The sequence below is a fragment of the Hipposideros armiger genome, unplaced genomic scaffold (genome assembly GCF_001890085.2).
Source record: "Hipposideros armiger isolate ML-2016 unplaced genomic scaffold, ASM189008v1 scaffold_168, whole genome shotgun sequence".
In the NCBI taxonomy this organism is placed as follows: Eukaryota; Metazoa; Chordata; class Mammalia; order Chiroptera; family Hipposideridae; genus Hipposideros; species Hipposideros armiger.
This window is the reverse complement of record NW_017731518.1, coordinates 2,300,649-2,318,342: the sequence shown is the minus strand read 5'-3', so window position 1 is coordinate 2,318,342 and position 17,694 is coordinate 2,300,649. Positions and strand designations below refer to the sequence as shown.

The 17,694-nt window shown below is 37.6% G+C and overlaps 2 protein-coding genes across 5 annotated transcripts in view; one reads left to right on the top strand and one right to left on the bottom strand.

The window, feature by feature from the left end:
* NUP37 (nucleoporin 37) overlaps positions 1–4,010 on the bottom strand; it is a 38,728-nt gene extending 34,718 nt beyond the window's left edge. The window contains exons 1-3 of one of the 4 annotated variants that reach the window (XM_019651852.1): positions 3,944–3,974; positions 3,386–3,581; positions 2,473–2,693 (exon numbers count right to left, since the gene is read on the bottom strand). In XM_019651852.1, the coding sequence (XP_019507397.1) occupies positions 2,473–2,628 (156 nt within the window). In that variant the 5' untranslated portion in view covers positions 2,629–2,693; positions 3,386–3,581; positions 3,944–3,974. The other 3 variants (XM_019651850.1, XM_019651853.1, XM_019651851.1) reach the window with 3 other exon arrangements.
* A 95-nt stretch (positions 4,011–4,105) lies between these two features.
* Positions 4,106–17,694, top strand: part of PARPBP (PARP1 binding protein) — a 54,937-nt gene continuing 41,348 nt past the window's right edge. The window contains exons 1-3 of the mRNA XM_019651868.1: positions 4,106–4,171; positions 7,828–7,983; positions 16,523–16,756. Of these exons, the coding sequence (XP_019507413.1) occupies positions 7,831–7,983; positions 16,523–16,756 (387 nt within the window). The 5' untranslated portion in view covers positions 4,106–4,171; positions 7,828–7,830. The remainder of the gene's footprint in view (positions 4,172–7,827; positions 7,984–16,522; positions 16,757–17,694) is intronic.

Below are 17,694 nucleotides of genomic sequence, written 5' to 3'. Positions count from 1 at the left end.
ATTTGTGTGTATAATAACTGTATGGCTAACAGCCAGATATGCCAAGGCAGCAACCACTAAGCAATTTTAAAATAATGTTAGAAGCCTAATCACAGTTGACTTCATAGTTTGGGTTACATCTATTTTTCCCACACTTGACAAATCAATCTTCTAAATAGGAAGTTTTTACCATCAAAACATACATTATTTTGCTACTGTAACAATGGTGCTGACAATTAGGTCCTGTGATTTGTTATCCAAAGTATATATGGAGTTATTGGGTGGTCGTGGGATGAAGAAAACCAGGGACGGTATAGCCTGAGCTTTATGTATTACCAGTGAAACCTTTTTTCCTGGCAGCAATGTCTGCTATCGAGCCAACTAAAAGGCCAGGGTGTGTGTGTGGTAGAGGCAGACAAATGCTATTTTGGGTTTAGTTTGGGTGTAGGCAGTATTGTATAGGCAGGAAATTAAGATACTTTGGAAAACTTGCTATAATACAAATCATTATACAAGGCTCCAGCATATTTGAGGTTGGGGCAAAGCCAGGTTGATGAAAGGGCTATTCTAAGGATTTGAAATTGGCAGTCCTTCCCACCACACCCACTGAAAGCCAAATACAGAATTTTAGTTAGACAAGACTGTAAAATTTACCTAGTCCACTTCTTTCATGGAATGCTTGAATCTCTAATACAACATCTGAAAAAGGACACTGCACAACCCTTCTCTGAGCACGTCTGTGAGAGGAAGCTAGCTACTTCTTCCATTTGAGGGTAGTTGTCTTTAACATTAAACCAAGATCTTTTTCCATGTAAATTCTACTCATGGCTCTAAAATTTGCTCTCTGGAACCATACAGAGTATGTCTAATTCAGTGATGGATGGCAAATACTTGGCCATAGCTGATCCCCCCCGAGGTGAATACACTCAAAGGAGGAGAGTCAGCATCAGGCTTAAAGCACTATACACAACAATTTGACTCAAACAGAACCGACAAATAATACAAAATACATTTACCACTCTGAGCCTAATCCCTCTTTTATGTGACACTTTTAAACATTTTAATACCACTGTGAAATCTTTCTTTAAATATATTATCTCCTTTGAATCATTAATACACTGCTAAAAACTGGTACACATTAAACATTACTGTCCATTTACAGAGGCTATAGAGCTGTGATGTCCAATATGATAGCCACTAGCCAAAGGTGGCTTTTAAGTTTTAAGCACTTGCTGTGTGGCTAGTTCAAGCTGAGATGTGTACACTTTATACAGTGCAAACTCCACACCAGACTTCAATGATTTAGTATAAAAGAATATAAAGTATCTCGTTAGTATTTTTCTATGTTGGTTGTATACATAAAATGTTTTGGATATGCTACGTAAAAAATTAATTTCATCTGGTTTTCACTTTTCATAATATGGTTACTACAACATTTACTTTTATATTTGTGGCTCATGTTGTCCTTCTGTTGGACAGCACTGAATTAGCTCCTTTGGCAGTTTAATCACTGCACTGATTCATGATGGACATCGGGTGACTAAAAACCAGAAGTCACAGTTCTCCCTTTTAGCTCTAGCAGTCTATCATTTTAAGACTTTATAGTCATCTTTATTAAATTCTAGCTTGGTCAAGTTGGCCCATTAATTCACTCTATTACACAATATTTGCATTCTGAGCAGAGACAGCATACAACAGGTGCTCAAAAAGAATTGTTAAATGAAGTCTGCTATTCAAAGCATTAGGCATCCTTCTCAGCTTCATGTTCTATATAAATTGAATGTACTTGCCTAAGTCAAGTGTTTTCATCCAAGTCGCAGCAGAGGACTTGACTCATTAATGACTACCTTTTGAAAGGAAATAAATTGCTGCTTCCCTTTGAAGTTATTTTTTTATCTAATTAAACATTACTAAACATTGTTCTTATTCTTTCATTTTAGAACCTTCAAGTTCCATTGCACCCAATTTTATGCCTCCCACTTGCCTTCAGAGAAAACTAAGTAAACGTAAATTGAGTTGAAAGATTTCCACATTCCTGTCAAAAAGGCAATCCCCATTCTAAGACTGTTAGGAAAACACTGCCGATAGAGTGAATTTGAATTCCAGCAAAGCACTTTTCAGAATATCATGGTAGAAACTGAATCTGATGGAAATCTGAGCTGAATCATAGTAGCATTGATTGGTGTCAGGTATTTGAAGTGCAGATCAGGTTTGGGGAGCTGGGGTTAAGTATGTTAAAAAAAGGAAGGACGCTGCCCTCAAGGAGATGTTTAAATGTAAACCAATGCAGTAAGAAAATTTTATAAAAGTCCTATGTGTAGAGGGGAGAGGGAACATGAACTATTTAATGTTTATACAAATCTCAGGCATATATTACTGGGAATGTCTTTCTCTGTAGTTCTTCATATTTAGAAACATTTTACCCAACTTTGTATAACCTTTCTTATCAGTGAAATATTGTCGCTGTCCATCACTGTAGTTTTGTACACTAACCTGAAAGGTACATGTGCCAATGACCACGTAATTATTGCCACCATATGCAATTAGGTTTCCCGAATCCCCACTCTCAAAGGGATTAAATTCTACCACATGCACGTAATCTTCACAATCCACAGAGTAGGTAGCATTGCTTGTGGCATCTTGCTTCATCTTGTATGTCAAAGCTTGAGCAGTTGTAAAAACAAAACAGCCGTCTACTGCACAAGGTCACGAAACTGTGGATTATAGCAGATAGTTAGATAGAAACCATCAAACTGTTACTTTCAGCAAATGCATCAAAATAAGAACATGATATTGCAAACTCCAAAGACAGCTCAAAAAAATTAATATATTTATTTACTTTGTGAATGATACCTGCAGCATAAGTCACCATAATTTTGTTTTAGAGTGTCTAAAAGATAGTGAGTACTTGAAGACGGAACCACTTTAAATAGTAAATATATTTATAAAAAAATGAGTGATAAGTTAACATTGGCAGAGCACTACCTGCAGGAGCCATGTTAAGCATTTTACTGACATTGTCACACCAAGTATTTGCATAAACCTAAGAGGGAGGTACTATCTATGGTTCCCATTTTACAGACGAAGAAATCAAGACTTTAGTACATTAAGTCGTTTGCCAAGCTCGTGAGGCAAATCAGAATTGGAAGGCTTTACTACGTGTGGGACACCCGTGCTAGGGATCAAACAAAACAGCTCTTGGCCTTGAAGGAGCTCATAATCCAGGGATAGTTATGGTTCAGTGTGAAAAGTGCTACAACATTAGCAGATGCAAAATACAGGATCTGGAAAAAGTGCCAAAAGGTGTAATATAAAAATAATATTCATAAAAACCAGGCACAAAACTCAACGAACCTGTAGTGGCCTGGTGTGCACTCTGGAAGTCGCATTCCCAGATGAGACTTACCGATTCTAAAGAGCTGGGTTTTTACTTTATTTTTTTGTCGTTGTCTTGTTTGAATTGGGTGCATCTGTCTTCAAAAGTTGGGCTCACGAACAAACACATCAAGTGCCTGATGAGTATGTACTGAGACTCAGATGAGCCGCACCTCAGGGTGCCTATCAACTAGAAGCCTTGCAAGCGGGCATCCCAGCCTGCACACCTGTTAAGGGTGACCAGCAGGTGAGATGCCCTTTGAGGCACAGTGACGTGGACCGTGCGAAAGATCCGACGTTAGGCTACTCGGTCCCCTGTTGCTCATTAAAACAGTGCCCCATCTGACTACATTATCAGGGTCTCACAGCACAGGGCGGGCTGCACTTGCAGGGTAGAGGAGGGAGGGAATAAAAGGAGTTACTGCAAAGAGCCCCGACGCCTCTCCCAGGGTCAGGCAGGCCCCGTGAGAGACCCCGCTACCGCCTCCCCGAGCCCGAGGTCGGAGGGGAGAGGGGTGGAAAACCGCCCGGGGAGCCCGGGACAGTCGGTGGCGAAGCGGCGCGACCCCTTGGGCTGCTGGATACGCACCGGAGGGAACCGGGCAGCGGGCGGAGGGTACCTGGTTGCCACTGGGGGTTGCCGCGGCTCGCGTCGATTCGGCTTCCGGGTCAGAGGGCGCGGGCGGTGATTGGCTCCCAGACGCTCCCGCGAGATTTAAAATGCAACCCGGGACGATTCGAACCGCAGAGAGACCGCAAAGCTGGGCAGCGCCTTACTTCTGTTGGATTTACACCTCCAGCTTCTCCCCCGGGCCAGGTGAGTCTCGCCTTTCTTCACCCCGCTGTTGTCACACGTTAAATGGTGATTCAGGCCGCGAGTTTTTCGGTGACAGCCAAGCGTCATATGACCGTTTAGGGTATTATTAATATTTGTGCGGTGGCTTCGCTCTGGAGCCTGCTTCGGTCGGGATGTGTTGAACAGAGTTTGCAATATCTAGTAATGGGTGGAGTTGAAGACTGAGGCCCTTAGAAGCCTACTTGGGTTCATTATTTAGGCAGGAAACCAGGGTCCTAGTCCCCCAAATACAGGCAGACTCCAATTTCGCGACATTCGCTCTTTCCCTTTGATATCCTCCCAAGGGACATTTAGGACCTACGTTCTCACAACGACAGCAGCAACGACTGCTTTTTTTTTTTTTAATCGAGTACTTACTTACTCAGTGCCAGGCACTAGATGGATTATTTACTTGTCTCACGAACGGTCTCGCAATTTTGTGAGTCAGGAGATATCCTCCCTTTTTTATACATGAAGAAAGAAATGCTCATCAGAGATTTCAAATACTGAAGGGCAGACAGCTAATAATAAATGGGCGAGCCTGGATGTGGACCCTCTTCTGTCTGACTGACTCAAACGTGTAGTTCTTTTAATCATTTCACACTGTCTCCCCAGTGATAATTTCCTGTCTTTCAATTTTTGGTCTAGTACAGCTTGGAGTCCAGTTTCTTAGAACAAGTGTAATTACTGCTGCCTTCTATTGTTTTTGTGCAGTGCAGCCTGACACCCAGAGTGCATATTCATTGTCTCATTGACTCCTTGTAATTGGCTGGAAGGTATTATTCCTGTTTTCTATTTGATGATACCTCTATCTGGGCAGTCAAATGTAACTCTTACTGCCTAGGGTCACACAGCTAGCTAGCTACTGGAAGAGTTGAGACTAGACCAGGTGTTGGCAAACCCTTGGCACTGTCTGTTTTTGTTTAGCCACTTCCCTTGCTAAGAATGGATTTTACATTTTTAGATGGTTGATAAAAAAAGATCTAAAGAAGAAGAATATTCTGTGATGTGTGAAAACGTCTGAAAATTATATGAAAGTCAAATTTCAGTTTGTATTAAGTTTTGTTGATGTTCATTTGTTTACGTATTGTCCGTGGCTATTTTCACACTGCAAGGTCAAGTTGAGTAGTTGTGACAGAGACTATATGGCCTGCACTCCTCAAATATTTGCTATTTGGCTTTCTCTAAAAAGTATGCTGACTCCTGGATGAGACTTTTGGCCTTTATATGTGCCAGGCACTGTTTTAAAAGCTTAACTTGTACTTATGTCATTTACTTTTCACAAAACGCTGTGAGGTAGGAACTGTTGTTATTTTCATTTTCAGTGCGAGGAAGCTGAGGCAGGGAGAAGCGACATAACTTGGTAAAGATCTCACAACTAGAAGGTGTTGGAGCCAGGATTCAGAACAGTCTAATTCCAAATCAGTCTTCATTCTTAGCAATCTGAGCTCACAGTACCTTTAAATAATACCAGTGAATAATTTACTAAAGATTTATTTCAGACAAACTGATCATATCACCGAAGTTTTTTTTCTTATGAGAGGTAACGGGGATATTTTGAAGAGATATATAATTCTTAGCTATTTACTAGGATTTGTATATATACAGATACTTTTATATACAGTCTTATACCTATATTTTTAAGTGACATCACTAATTATGTCTATAAATTACTATTTTGTAAATGGCATATGCCCATTTAATTTCTTTTTTTTTAATGCCCATGTTTTCTGATCATATAAACCCAAGATACACAGTGAACATCTGGGATTTTGTTTATGCCCCATAAAAAAAGAAGAAAAAGATCACAGAAAGAGTAAGTAAATGGGATGTGTACAGTTAAATAGTCAAAATAAGATAATGGCATGTGAATACGTTGGAGACTGGGGTACTTAAAGTAGGGAAAAAGCCCCAAACTTTTAGGCATGTCTGTAAACTCAGAGAAAGGAATTGGCTGCCTTGCCCAGGCTTGGGTATGTAAAACATTGGGACTATATCCAATTATTTTGAAAGGCTTTTGTCTATCAGGAGAAGTTACGTAGTACAGTGATTAAAGAGCACAGCTTAATGGAGTTAGGCAGGCATCTTGGGTTAGTTCTGTTTGAACATTTGCTAACTGAGTGACGTAGGGCTTCACTGTTTTCAGATGTAAAATGAGGATAATAATAGACCTTCCTCATAGGACCCTTGTGAAGATTGAATGAGGTAATAAATATTAATCTTTTAAATAGTATTTGGCACCAAGAAAGCTCCGAAATTAGCTATTGTGTTGGTTGTCTATTGCTGTGGAACAAACCACCCCAAAACTTAGTGGCATGAAAACAACATATATGCTTCTGACCCTGTGGATCAGCAAATTGGCCAGGTGGTCCTGCTGGTCTTTCCCGCCAGGCAGGCCCGGTGAGACCCCAGGGTTGCTCATGTGGCTGCAGTGCATCTGGCAGGTGGATTGGAGCCGGATATTCTTAAGATACCCTCACTGACGTGTCTGTGAGTCGGTATTGGTTGTCAGTCGGAGCACCTTGGATCTCCTCCATATGGCCTCTCCAGCAGGCTAGCTGGGACTTCTCCATATCTGAGAATAGCGAGGGTAAGAGCTAAAGCTTCAAGGTTTTATATCAGGTGGCCCACTCGGCATATAGTCATGCTCACAGGTATAATTTATAACAGCAGAAAGATATTAAGGAAAATAAGGAAAGGGAGAAAGTGCATGGGGCAAAGTCCAGAGGAGACCAGCTCAAGCTCCCATGAGTCCTCTTAGCGGAGTCACACAGGACGTGCTTAATTCCTCCACCGACAAGTTGGGACAGCGCATATGAAATGTTGCCTGTCAGGGAAGCTCTTTAGAGACTCAATGCCCAGGATTTTTGCTGAGGCTGAACACGTAGGCATCCTCTGTCTTTGTTTCAAAATTCCAGACTGAGAAGGAAAGCATGTGTTCAGCATAAACTATATTGTTCGTATAAACAGGTTAGGCACAGTGAGCCACTGTTACTGGAAACCCTCCTGAAATCTATGTTCCCAGATGCCAGCCAAGGGCCAACCGTGTAAGCAGACCTTTCAAAGGATAGCAGTCAGGCCTTTCTACATTAACTCCTTTCTACATGGACCTTTTGAGGTCTAGGCTTGGAACTCCCACAGTGTCATTCTTGCCACATTCTATTGGCCAAATCCAGTCACGAGGCCAACCCAGATTCAAAGGGGTGGAAAAATACACCATTTCTTTTGGGACAATATAAGGATGGGGGGAAATTGGCTCACCCCACTCCCCCAATCTACCACAGATATTACCATCTATCTCAAAACAAATATTTTTAAATACAGCTTTAATTAGCTATGTCTGTGTCTATAATTATAAGTTTGCAGAATTGGTGTATCTGTTTTGTAAGAATTCTCAGACTGAAGGTTGGATTTTGTTATTTCAAAAGGCTTGGCTTAAGAAATGAAAGGAGAGGAAAATATGATTGGGCAGAAATTGTTTTATTCTGTTCTAAATTTAATTAAAAGCAATCTTAGTAAATATGAAATGACCTCTCATTCATTACTTATTTTCCTCTAACTCTGCTTGCTACACATGTTCAATATTAATTTCCAATTAAACTAAGGCTTTGTAACATTGCATTCTGTCCCAATTTAAGAGGATGGCTGTGCTTAATCAGAAGTCTGTCTTGGATATGATTAAAGACTTCAGACGGAATTGGCACACACTCTGTGATTCTGAGAGAACTACTGTTTGTGGTGCAGACTCCATGCTCTTGACATTGCAGCTTTCCATGGCAGAGAACAACAAACAGGTTAGTGGACTATATTTAGGTTAACTTTTGTTTTTAAGTGAATGTTGGTTGCTGCCCATTTGGATACACTTCATTACGTTACTTTCTTTGTGACAGATGCCCTCCTATGATAATATCAATATACTGTTTTCACAAATGCTTCTGCATATCTGAGTCAAAAGTTTACTCTTGGATTTGAAAGGATTTGTTTCAAAATTAAGGTCTTCATATGTATAATTTAACATAGGACATGCACATTTGATGTTTAATTTGAAGTCTTAAGTTAAACATGCAACTATTATGATTAGGGTTAAACATTATTTTTATTTTATGACTTCCTTTTGTCTCTAAAAAAGTTCTGGAAAGCACACATAAATAATGTTTACTTAAATATAATCAAACTATTTTATGACTAATTTAAGACTCTATAGTATAGAAGAATTATTCCTAAGCCAGACTATGAATCAGAATCATTTGGGAGGGCTTTTGAAATATGAATATATTGGCTCCTGTGCCCCAATCTTGGAAATTCTGATTCTCTTAATCTTCACTGAGACCCTGGAAATCGTCTTGTTTAATCTCCCCGAAGTGATTCTTATATAATTGGCTTGGTCCAAACTAGTGTTTGGAATGAACTCTACCTAAAGGGGTAGAAGTCTACACATGCGAGAAGGATAAATGTAGTGATAAGGAAAGCCTTGTTGACTTTTAGATAGTTATAAAGGAAGGGAAGTCTTTGGATGAGAAGGGTTTAAACAAGGAATGAAGGCAGGAGAAAGCTCGGAAGAAGCATGATGGTTTGAAGACGGTAAGGAGACCACCTTGACTAGATAAGATTTTGGAGCGGTGGAATTGGTTTCCAGGGGTCTGTTGGGCTAGATAGTGAAATGACATTCTGATGAATAGTTCAACCCTGCATGTCAGTACAGGCTTTTCGATTGCACATATCAGTAAAATTTCCAAAAATTAGACATTGACCAATTGGAACATTTCTCATGTTGGCAAATAAGGCCATTGAGAAAAAATAATGACTAGAACCGTCATTTTGAAAAAAGAATAACATTTTAACACCTAACAATGAGGAATTATGTGATCTTAAAACAAGAGATCATTTTTCCTATGCAGGGATAGTTGGCAGTTTTGCATATTTAAAATAATGTGCATAAAGATAAATTTTGAACCTAGAAAAATTTTGACAAAATTCTGTCTTATATAGTCAGTCAGTCAGTCATTCTTTCAACAGTTTTTGCTTTTTTACTGTGTGCTAGACAATTTTCTAAGCATTAGGAATAGAGCACTGAAGGAAATCCCTGCTCTTATGGAATTAATCTTCTAGTCAGGAGAAACAGATAATACTCTAATAAATAAGATATTTAGTATTTTAAGTCATAATAAGTGTGTCAGGGAAGAGCAAAACAGAGATCCAACTAAAACGTATATGGAGTTTGGGGTGGAGGAGTTTTTGCAGTTTGAAATAGGGTGGTCAAAGGCCTCATCTAGAAGTTGCCATTTGAGCAAGGATTTGAAAATGGGAAGACGGAGCTAGTCATGGGGATTTAGGTGGGAAGGGGCTACCAGGCAAAGGGAACTGCAGGTACAAGTGCACTGTGGCAGGAACATGCCTGGCCTGTTCAAGGAACAGCAAGGGGGCCAATTATAGCTATTTATGTAAGTATCGATTTCTTCCCTCTCATCCTCCCTTCCGCAGATGCCTGCCTGCCTTCCTTCCTTCCTCCTCCTCCCCCTTCCTCCTTCCCCTTCTGCTCCCTCCTCCTCCCTTCCTCCCTCCTTCCCTCCTTTCTTTCTTTTCTTTTTCCTTTTCCTTTTTTTTTTTTTAACTTCTATGTGTCACCTGGCATTGTGATAAATGTTGGGGTTAAAATGGTGAGCAAAACTAGACATGGCTGCTGTCTTCAGGGAATAAACCTCCAATGTTCTGCCAAGGTAGGTGACTACTGTCTCCTATCTCAGCAGAAATTAGCTATTAGGCACATACAGTGGCTACTTCAAAAGTGCCTTCGCAGGGAGGCATCTCAACCGTCACCTTCTGCTGGGCAGATTTTTTTCTAGGCCTTTAGAGGCTTTGACTTTGTACGGCCAGGTGGTCAGGGAAGGTCTCTGGTCCAGCTTCCTGCTTTCTTGTGCTCAGCTTGGTCTCCTAAAATTTGTGCTCAGGGTTCATAAAAACCAGATTTTCTTGAGTGCCAGGGGCTAATTGATATCAGGGAAATACAGGCCCCACCATTTGTTTACCCTTCGTTGTTTCTTATTATTTTTGACCTTTCGTAATTTCCCTTCTCTTCTGGGCAATTCAGACATGCTTTTCCGATTTTCTCCAGTAGTTTTAGGTATTTCATACCAGGAGGGGTATGCATCGCCAGACGCATATGTTAACGTGTCTATTATAAAATTACAACAGATGGTATACATTCTTTATACATTCTTTCTGCATCTTGTTTTGATCATCCCACATTGTTTTCAAGACCGCTTCAGGTACTGATAGAAAAGTTGATCTAATTCATTCATTTTAACAGTCATCCTTTGTTGATAGATCCTATTCATTTTCGGACCTCTGGGTTGTTTGAAGTTTTGAACATTACAAACATTTCTGCACTGAAAAGAGGTGTCTGTGAATTGAGCAAGAGGTCCCAGCCCCATAGCTAGCAGATCATCTGATAGATACATCTGTAATTTGCCTTGATACTGCCATACTGCTCTTCAACTTGACTGTTAGAATTTACATTTATGTCAAGGGTGTAGGAGAATACCATTTTCTTATCACTCGCATTTAGATGTTGTCAAAATTCATTAGAAAAGAGAAAAAGTACTTCATTTTAATTTTTCTGATAACTGGAGCATTTAAATATCTTTTTCATTGCTTAGTTGACCATCTGGGTGTCCTCTTCTTAAACTGTTTCTATCGTTTGCTATTTTGCTGTCAAGTTGCTTTTGTCTCGCTCCTCCTCTTTGAAAGAGTTCTACTTGTACTTCACTCTCTTTGTTGTACACTTTATCGATAGCTTCCAGTGTGCTCCATTTCACCCACTTCCACTGGATATACTTGCCTTATGTTGTTTCACCAGCAATTCTTTGCTAGACCTCTCTGCTGAGCCTGGCTTTGGTGTGATCAAGTATTCACTGGACATTTGACCTTAATGTCCCATTATTGTCTCCACATCAGTTTGTAAAAGTAGACCACATCATTTGCTCCTTCAGCTTATCTTCCTATTCATATTCTTAGTCTCAGGGGTGTGTGTCATCATTCACTCAGTCACTGAGGAGAAGGGTTATCATAGAGTCTCTTTCCGTTGCCCCCCATTACAATCCATATCTAAGTCTTGCCAGTGTTACTGCTTGAACATTTTTGAAATCTGTTCTTTAGTAACCTGAAGAAATATGTTAAGGTAAGTAATAGATTCTGAGGATGTTGTTTAAGTGGAATGGGGTAGCCGAAGGTTCAACCTTGATGACCATGCACTGGGAAATAAGGAGAGAGAGAAATTGAGGCAATTATTAAGAATCACTATGGTTTAGTGATCGAGGGCTCTTGTTCTGGAATCAAACAGCATGTTCAAATCAGCACCCCTTGTTTGTTTGCTTGTTTATGAATAATTAAAAAAATAAGTACATCAACAAGCTAAGTAGAAGGTAGCCTGAAAAAATTTTCGTTCTCATTGTAAAAATTTTGACATACGAGTTGAAATAATCCAAGTCAGTTAGTTTTCCTTCAGGGCTTGTCTATGTAGCATTCACTCAGGGTTTCTTTCCACTTGCTAATTTTCTACTTGCTAATTCACTTTATTCACTGTGAAAGTTCAGACTCTGGGTGGGAAAGGAGGAGGGGGAATTGCAACTGAACTTTTCACAGTCGGTGTAGGTGTGCGTACGTGTCAGTGGAGATAGTGGGTTTCAGTTCAGCTTTACTTTTAACTCTCTGTGTACAGAGTTAGTGCAGGCATTGGCGGTGGTGCTCAGACTACCAAGTCACTCAGCAACATGAAACAACATACACATATGCCTGCAGGTGCATTCATCAGAAGCATATGGTAATGAAAGGGTGGAGTTGTGTGTATGTATCCTGAACCTACATTTTTCACCCTGTGAATGCAGTCTATTTAGGTTTTTCATTCCCTGAAGCTTGAGAACATGAGTCTCTAAAGTATAGTCCTTATAACTGAATTTCACTACAGTAGAACTTTTGAATGCCTGGTAGAATTGTTAGTCGGTTTATTAGCATGTTTGTTTTCTTAACAGCTTTTGTGGGGACAAAGAAAATAATCTTTGAGTTTTAGGTTTTCGGCAGAGGAGGAAGATTGTTTAGCTTAAATCATATGACATCTCTCTGGCAGTTTTATGCTGTGAAAGATTTAGCCTGTTATAGATTCATTCACTATTGACTTCATTATATGGTGTATGCAAGGTATGATAAAAAAATAATATAGTGAATGTTTAAATTAAAAAAAAAGTTATTACAGTAAAAGACACATTGGCATTAATCCCCTTCAAAATACTCCCCCTTTCTTCGAACACACTTATCCCATCATTCTTACCACTTTCTGAAGCAGTTCTGGAAGTCCTCTTTCCTGAGTGTCTTCAGTTGTGCAGTCGTGGCTGCCTCAATGTTCTGAAATCGATTCAAAATGTTTACCTGGTCATGATCATTTCGAGCTTGGGGAAGAGCAAGGAGTCCACGGTGCCGGATCTGGTGAATAAGGTGGATGAGGACACAACGTAATGTTTTTATTTGAGCGAAATTGCAGTACCAGAAGTGATGTGTGACATGGAGCGTTGTCATGATGGAGGATGAAGTAAAGACACTCATGAAAGAGGACTTCCAGAACTGCTTCAGAAGGTGGCAAGAACGATGGGATAAGTGTGTTCCAAGCGAGGAGGGGTATTTTGAGGGGGGTTCATGGCAATGAGTCTTTTACCTTAATAATTTTTTCAAAATTTAAACAGACACCACATCTTTTGATCACACCTCATATATATGACTTCATTAGTTTGCAAATAATATTTTAGCCTTCCCTTTCATTGGAATTAGCTTCATATTTTGACTCTGTCTGAAAATTATAAAGGCTATTTTCACCTAAAAAGCCTTAAGAACCTTAGAAGTGTTCTATTGGATGAAACAAAGATATTAATTTTATAACTTCATGGAAAACAATCACAGCACCTGTGGTTAACTGTTAAATTTGAAAATGACCCAACAATGACATAATAATAAGAAACAGTTTTAAAAATTGTATTACATTTATCTACAACCTCCTCCCCCGATCCCCCAGAAAACAAACTAACAGTTATTTGTTATTTTACATTGAATAGGAAAAGAAAGGAAACTGGCATTTTTGATGACCTACCATTTATCAGGCATTATTTAACCTGTACAGTCTCATTTTATAACCAAGGAAACTGACTCAGGGGACATTTCAGTATCGTACCCAAGTCCACATAGCCAATTAATGCTCTTATGTAGACTGCTATATTTTCTATTTTTATAACAAAAATCCCAGTTAGTTAAAAACATCAAGTTTACTCAAAATTTTGAATAATTATAAGTAACTTTGGTAAAATATGCAGAGTACAAGTGCTCTGAAAAAGTGTAACTCTTGCTTTTTCTCATTTTATTCTGGTGAAATACAATCCTTATGTCCATCAAAGAATTAAAGCATTGAACATTTTGAACTTCCTTCAGATACTAGCCAGCTGGCATGTTTTCCTAGCAAAACATTTTCTGATTTGACCACAGACTCTCTCTCAATCAGTTGTTACTGGTTTGAATAATAGAATATGCTGTCATGGTGGGCACCTGATCATGAAAACCGATATCTAGAGTGCATTTTTATTTGGATTTAAAATGTTTTTACAATCCCAGCATAAACACTGTTAATCTAGTCAAAACCTTTTCTCAGAAGATCAAGAGCTTGCGTAGTTTCACTTTAACTACTTCTAGTCAACACAATGAGAATAAATTGTACATTTACATTAAGCAAAATCTTAATTTGTATTTAACATGAAGGATGTTATACCAAAATAGTTTTAGGAATTTTTGAGATAAAACAACTAGTGTTGAAACTCTAAATAACTGGATTTATTTAATTTAAATACCACTTGGAGATTTTAGTAGTCTGTAACCTTTGTGGGATTGGGACGTAAAGTATATGGTTTTTGATTTAATGCTGAGAAATTACAAATCTGTCTTGTGTTTGGATTATGGATCCAAGGTTTGAGAATTGCTGATTTTTTGTTTATTTATTGAACTAGTTTCATGAAACATAATTGATTTTCATAACTATGATGCAACAGGTCCCTACTCTCAGTACACAAGGATAATTTTCTTAATTGGCTTCATATGGATGAGCAAAGAGTTAATTATTTTAAGGTTTGTACACTTTGTTTCAACTTTGGATAGTAACTAGAAAATGTGGCTGGTATTTTATAAATGATATAAAGATATAGATGTGAAAGAGTCAGATATGTAGAAATAATAATATATTACTTGGTTCTGTTTGATTTCTGTTATTCTTCATTGGCCAAATATGATGTTACAATTTAGTTCCAGTGAATTATAGTTCTATTTAAATACCCACCCATCTTTAAATACAATTATTGGAAAGTTTTAGGTGTTAGCAGAAACTGCTAAAGTATTAACTGAGCTTAACTGTGGAAGAGGGCAACACTGATACATTTCACAAAACCACATACCCATGCAGCATTGGAAAAGAGTAGTTAGAATTTTTTACTGAATTAGGGTTGACATTTTTTGGAGGGCACCATTATTAATATTTGAGATATAAAGTTGAAGCAGAATGCAATCAATTAAAAAAAGCTTTCAAAATGTCCATTGAACTAATTTATCATATAAATATTAAAGAAGAGAAAGAAAGAAAATTTTGCTTGATTAGTAACATCTGACAACATATAGTAAGAAACATGACTATGGCTTTTTAGCAATTGTTTGCTACAGTTTAGTGTGTCCCTGAGCAGGAAAGAATCAAAATTCTTTTCTGACCCAAGGTTTTAGTAATGATATTTAGCTTTCCCTGGAAGAGTAACCAACAAAAAGGGAGAAGATATTTGCAAACAATGCCTCCAATAAGGGGCTAAAATCCAAAATATCTAAGGAACTCATACAACTCAACAACAAAAAGACAAACAATCCAATTAAAAATGGACATAGCACCTAAATAAGACATTTCTCCAAAGAGGACATACAGATGGCCAATAGACATTTGAAAAGATGCTAATGATCAGAGAAATACAAATAAAAACCACAATGAGATATCACCTCACACTGATTAGACTGGCCATCATCAACAAGGCAAATAATAACAAGCATTGGAGAGGCTGTGGAGAAAAAGGAACACTCATACACTGTTGGTGGGAATGTAGATTGGTGCAGCTGCTATGGAAGGCAGTATGGAGGTTCCTCAAAAAAATTAAGAATGGAATTACCATATGACCCAGCAATCCTTCTCCTAGGTATTCCCCCAAAACCTGAAAACATTATCTGTAAAGATATATGTGTCCGATGTTCATTGCTGCTTTATTTACGGTGGCCAAGACATGGAAACAGCCAAAGTGTCCTTTGATAGATGATTGGATAAAGAAGATGTGGTATATATACACAATGGAATACTACTCTGCCATAAGAAAAGCTGAAATACTGCCATTTGTGACAACATGCATGGATCTTGAGATTATCATGCTAAGTGAAATAAGTCAGACAGAAAAAGCCAAGAACCGTATGACTTTACTGATATATGGAATATAAAACTGAAAGCAACAAAGAAACAAGAAAAAGAAACAAAAACTCATAGACACAGGCAACAGTTGAGTGGCTTTCAGAGGGTAAGGAGGGAGGAGGGATAGTAGAAGAGGACAAAGGAGGTGAAATATATGGTGATGGAAGGAGAACTGACTCTGGGTGGTGAACACACAGTGTGACATATAGGTGATGTATTACAGAATTGTACACTTGAAACCTATGTAATTTTACTAACATTGTCACCCTAATAAATTTTAATTAAAAAAGTGGCAAAAAATCCCAAAGAAATGAAACATAATTTTTAAAAATATAATTTTATGATCGTGTTTTAAGACTAACCCTTAGAATAGTGTGGTATGTGGGATTCCACTATGGCACTAATGGTTTTAAATAAGAGATTAAAAATATATTAGCTAAAAGAACTAAAATGAACCAAATATTAACAGAATCAAATGTTTCCTTCTTCACTAGTACAAAGTATAGCTTAGTGTCCACCCATTCGCCCACTCTGGGTAGAAGAAATTTAGTGACGTTCAGGTAATAGACAATGACTATATGCTAATTTTGTCATGTGCAACCTTGCCACAGTTCACATTTTATAATATCATCAAAATCTTTTATATCTGGTTTTAAAATTATTCCATAGTTCAACTTGTATGTCCTTTTCAAATCTGCAAGAATTCAATGTATACTTTTCTATGACAAAATTCAATTTGTACTTCCCATCCCATTTATAAGTTAATATCCTGGCACCCAACTTTGTCTTTTTATTTTTGGCATTATCTCTTTCAGCACGGTGGAGAATTTACAGTCTCTCTCAGTGATGTCTTATTGACCTGGAAATACTTACTACACGAGAAATTGAACTTACCAGTTGAAAACATGGATATGATTGACCATTATGAGGACATTAGGAGGACTTATGATGATTTCTTAAAGAATAGTAACATGTTAGACCTGATTGATGTTTATAAAAAATGTAGTGTTGTGACTTCTAATTGTGAAACTAATGCCAACATATCCCCTGTAAGTATTTTTTTTAAACAATTCTATCTTAATCAGATTAAAATTTGGCTAGATTTATTTTTATTTTAAGCAATGGTACCAGCATTTATTAGTAACTCGAAAATGCTTTCGCTTTTTGGATTTTAAGGATAGAAAATTTAGCTACCTGAAAGCTAACCATTCATTTTAGTCATTCTAGTCATTACTTGAAAGAAATATTTTAGTGGTAAATTTTGTGTTATTATTTTTTGGTTGAAATATAAGAATAGCTTCTTATTAGATAAATACTTTAACAAAGAAATTAGTCCCAAATGCATGATTTCTTTTTGAATTATGTCAACGATTGCTTTTCTATTTTACTTTCTTGGTTTAATGTACATGTCTTTATTTGGCATGTGATGTATAAATGATTGCTGTGACTTTATGAATTAATATTATTTTACCGAGATGGAGGTATCATTTTGTAAGGATAGCATGGTACAATATACATGATAATATACACTATTCCTTTTTTTGCAAATATATTCATTGTCATTTTTTTATTTATGGAGTATAAATTTTAAAATTAAAGGAGTAGCAACCCTTGCTGTTTCATTTTTTGTCCATAAGAAATTCCATAAGAAGTAATAAACTGTTTTAGAATATATTTGGATATATCTAATTTGTTTTAAAGTGTTGAAAATATATTTTTTTATCTTATCATTTACTGTTGTCAATAAAGTGGTTATGAAATAGTGATAATAACTAAATAATTATAGCTATAATTAGTAGGAAATGTTTACTGCATTTTCTAAGTTATTAAATATTTTATAAATATTTCTATCTGATACTTGGGAATAGTGTTACCTTTGCCCTGTTGTTACTGTCTCAAAACACACATGCATCCACTTACATACATACCCACTCATGCACACCCACAGTATGGTAAGGAACTTATGAGTGAAGATAGTTTTTTTTTT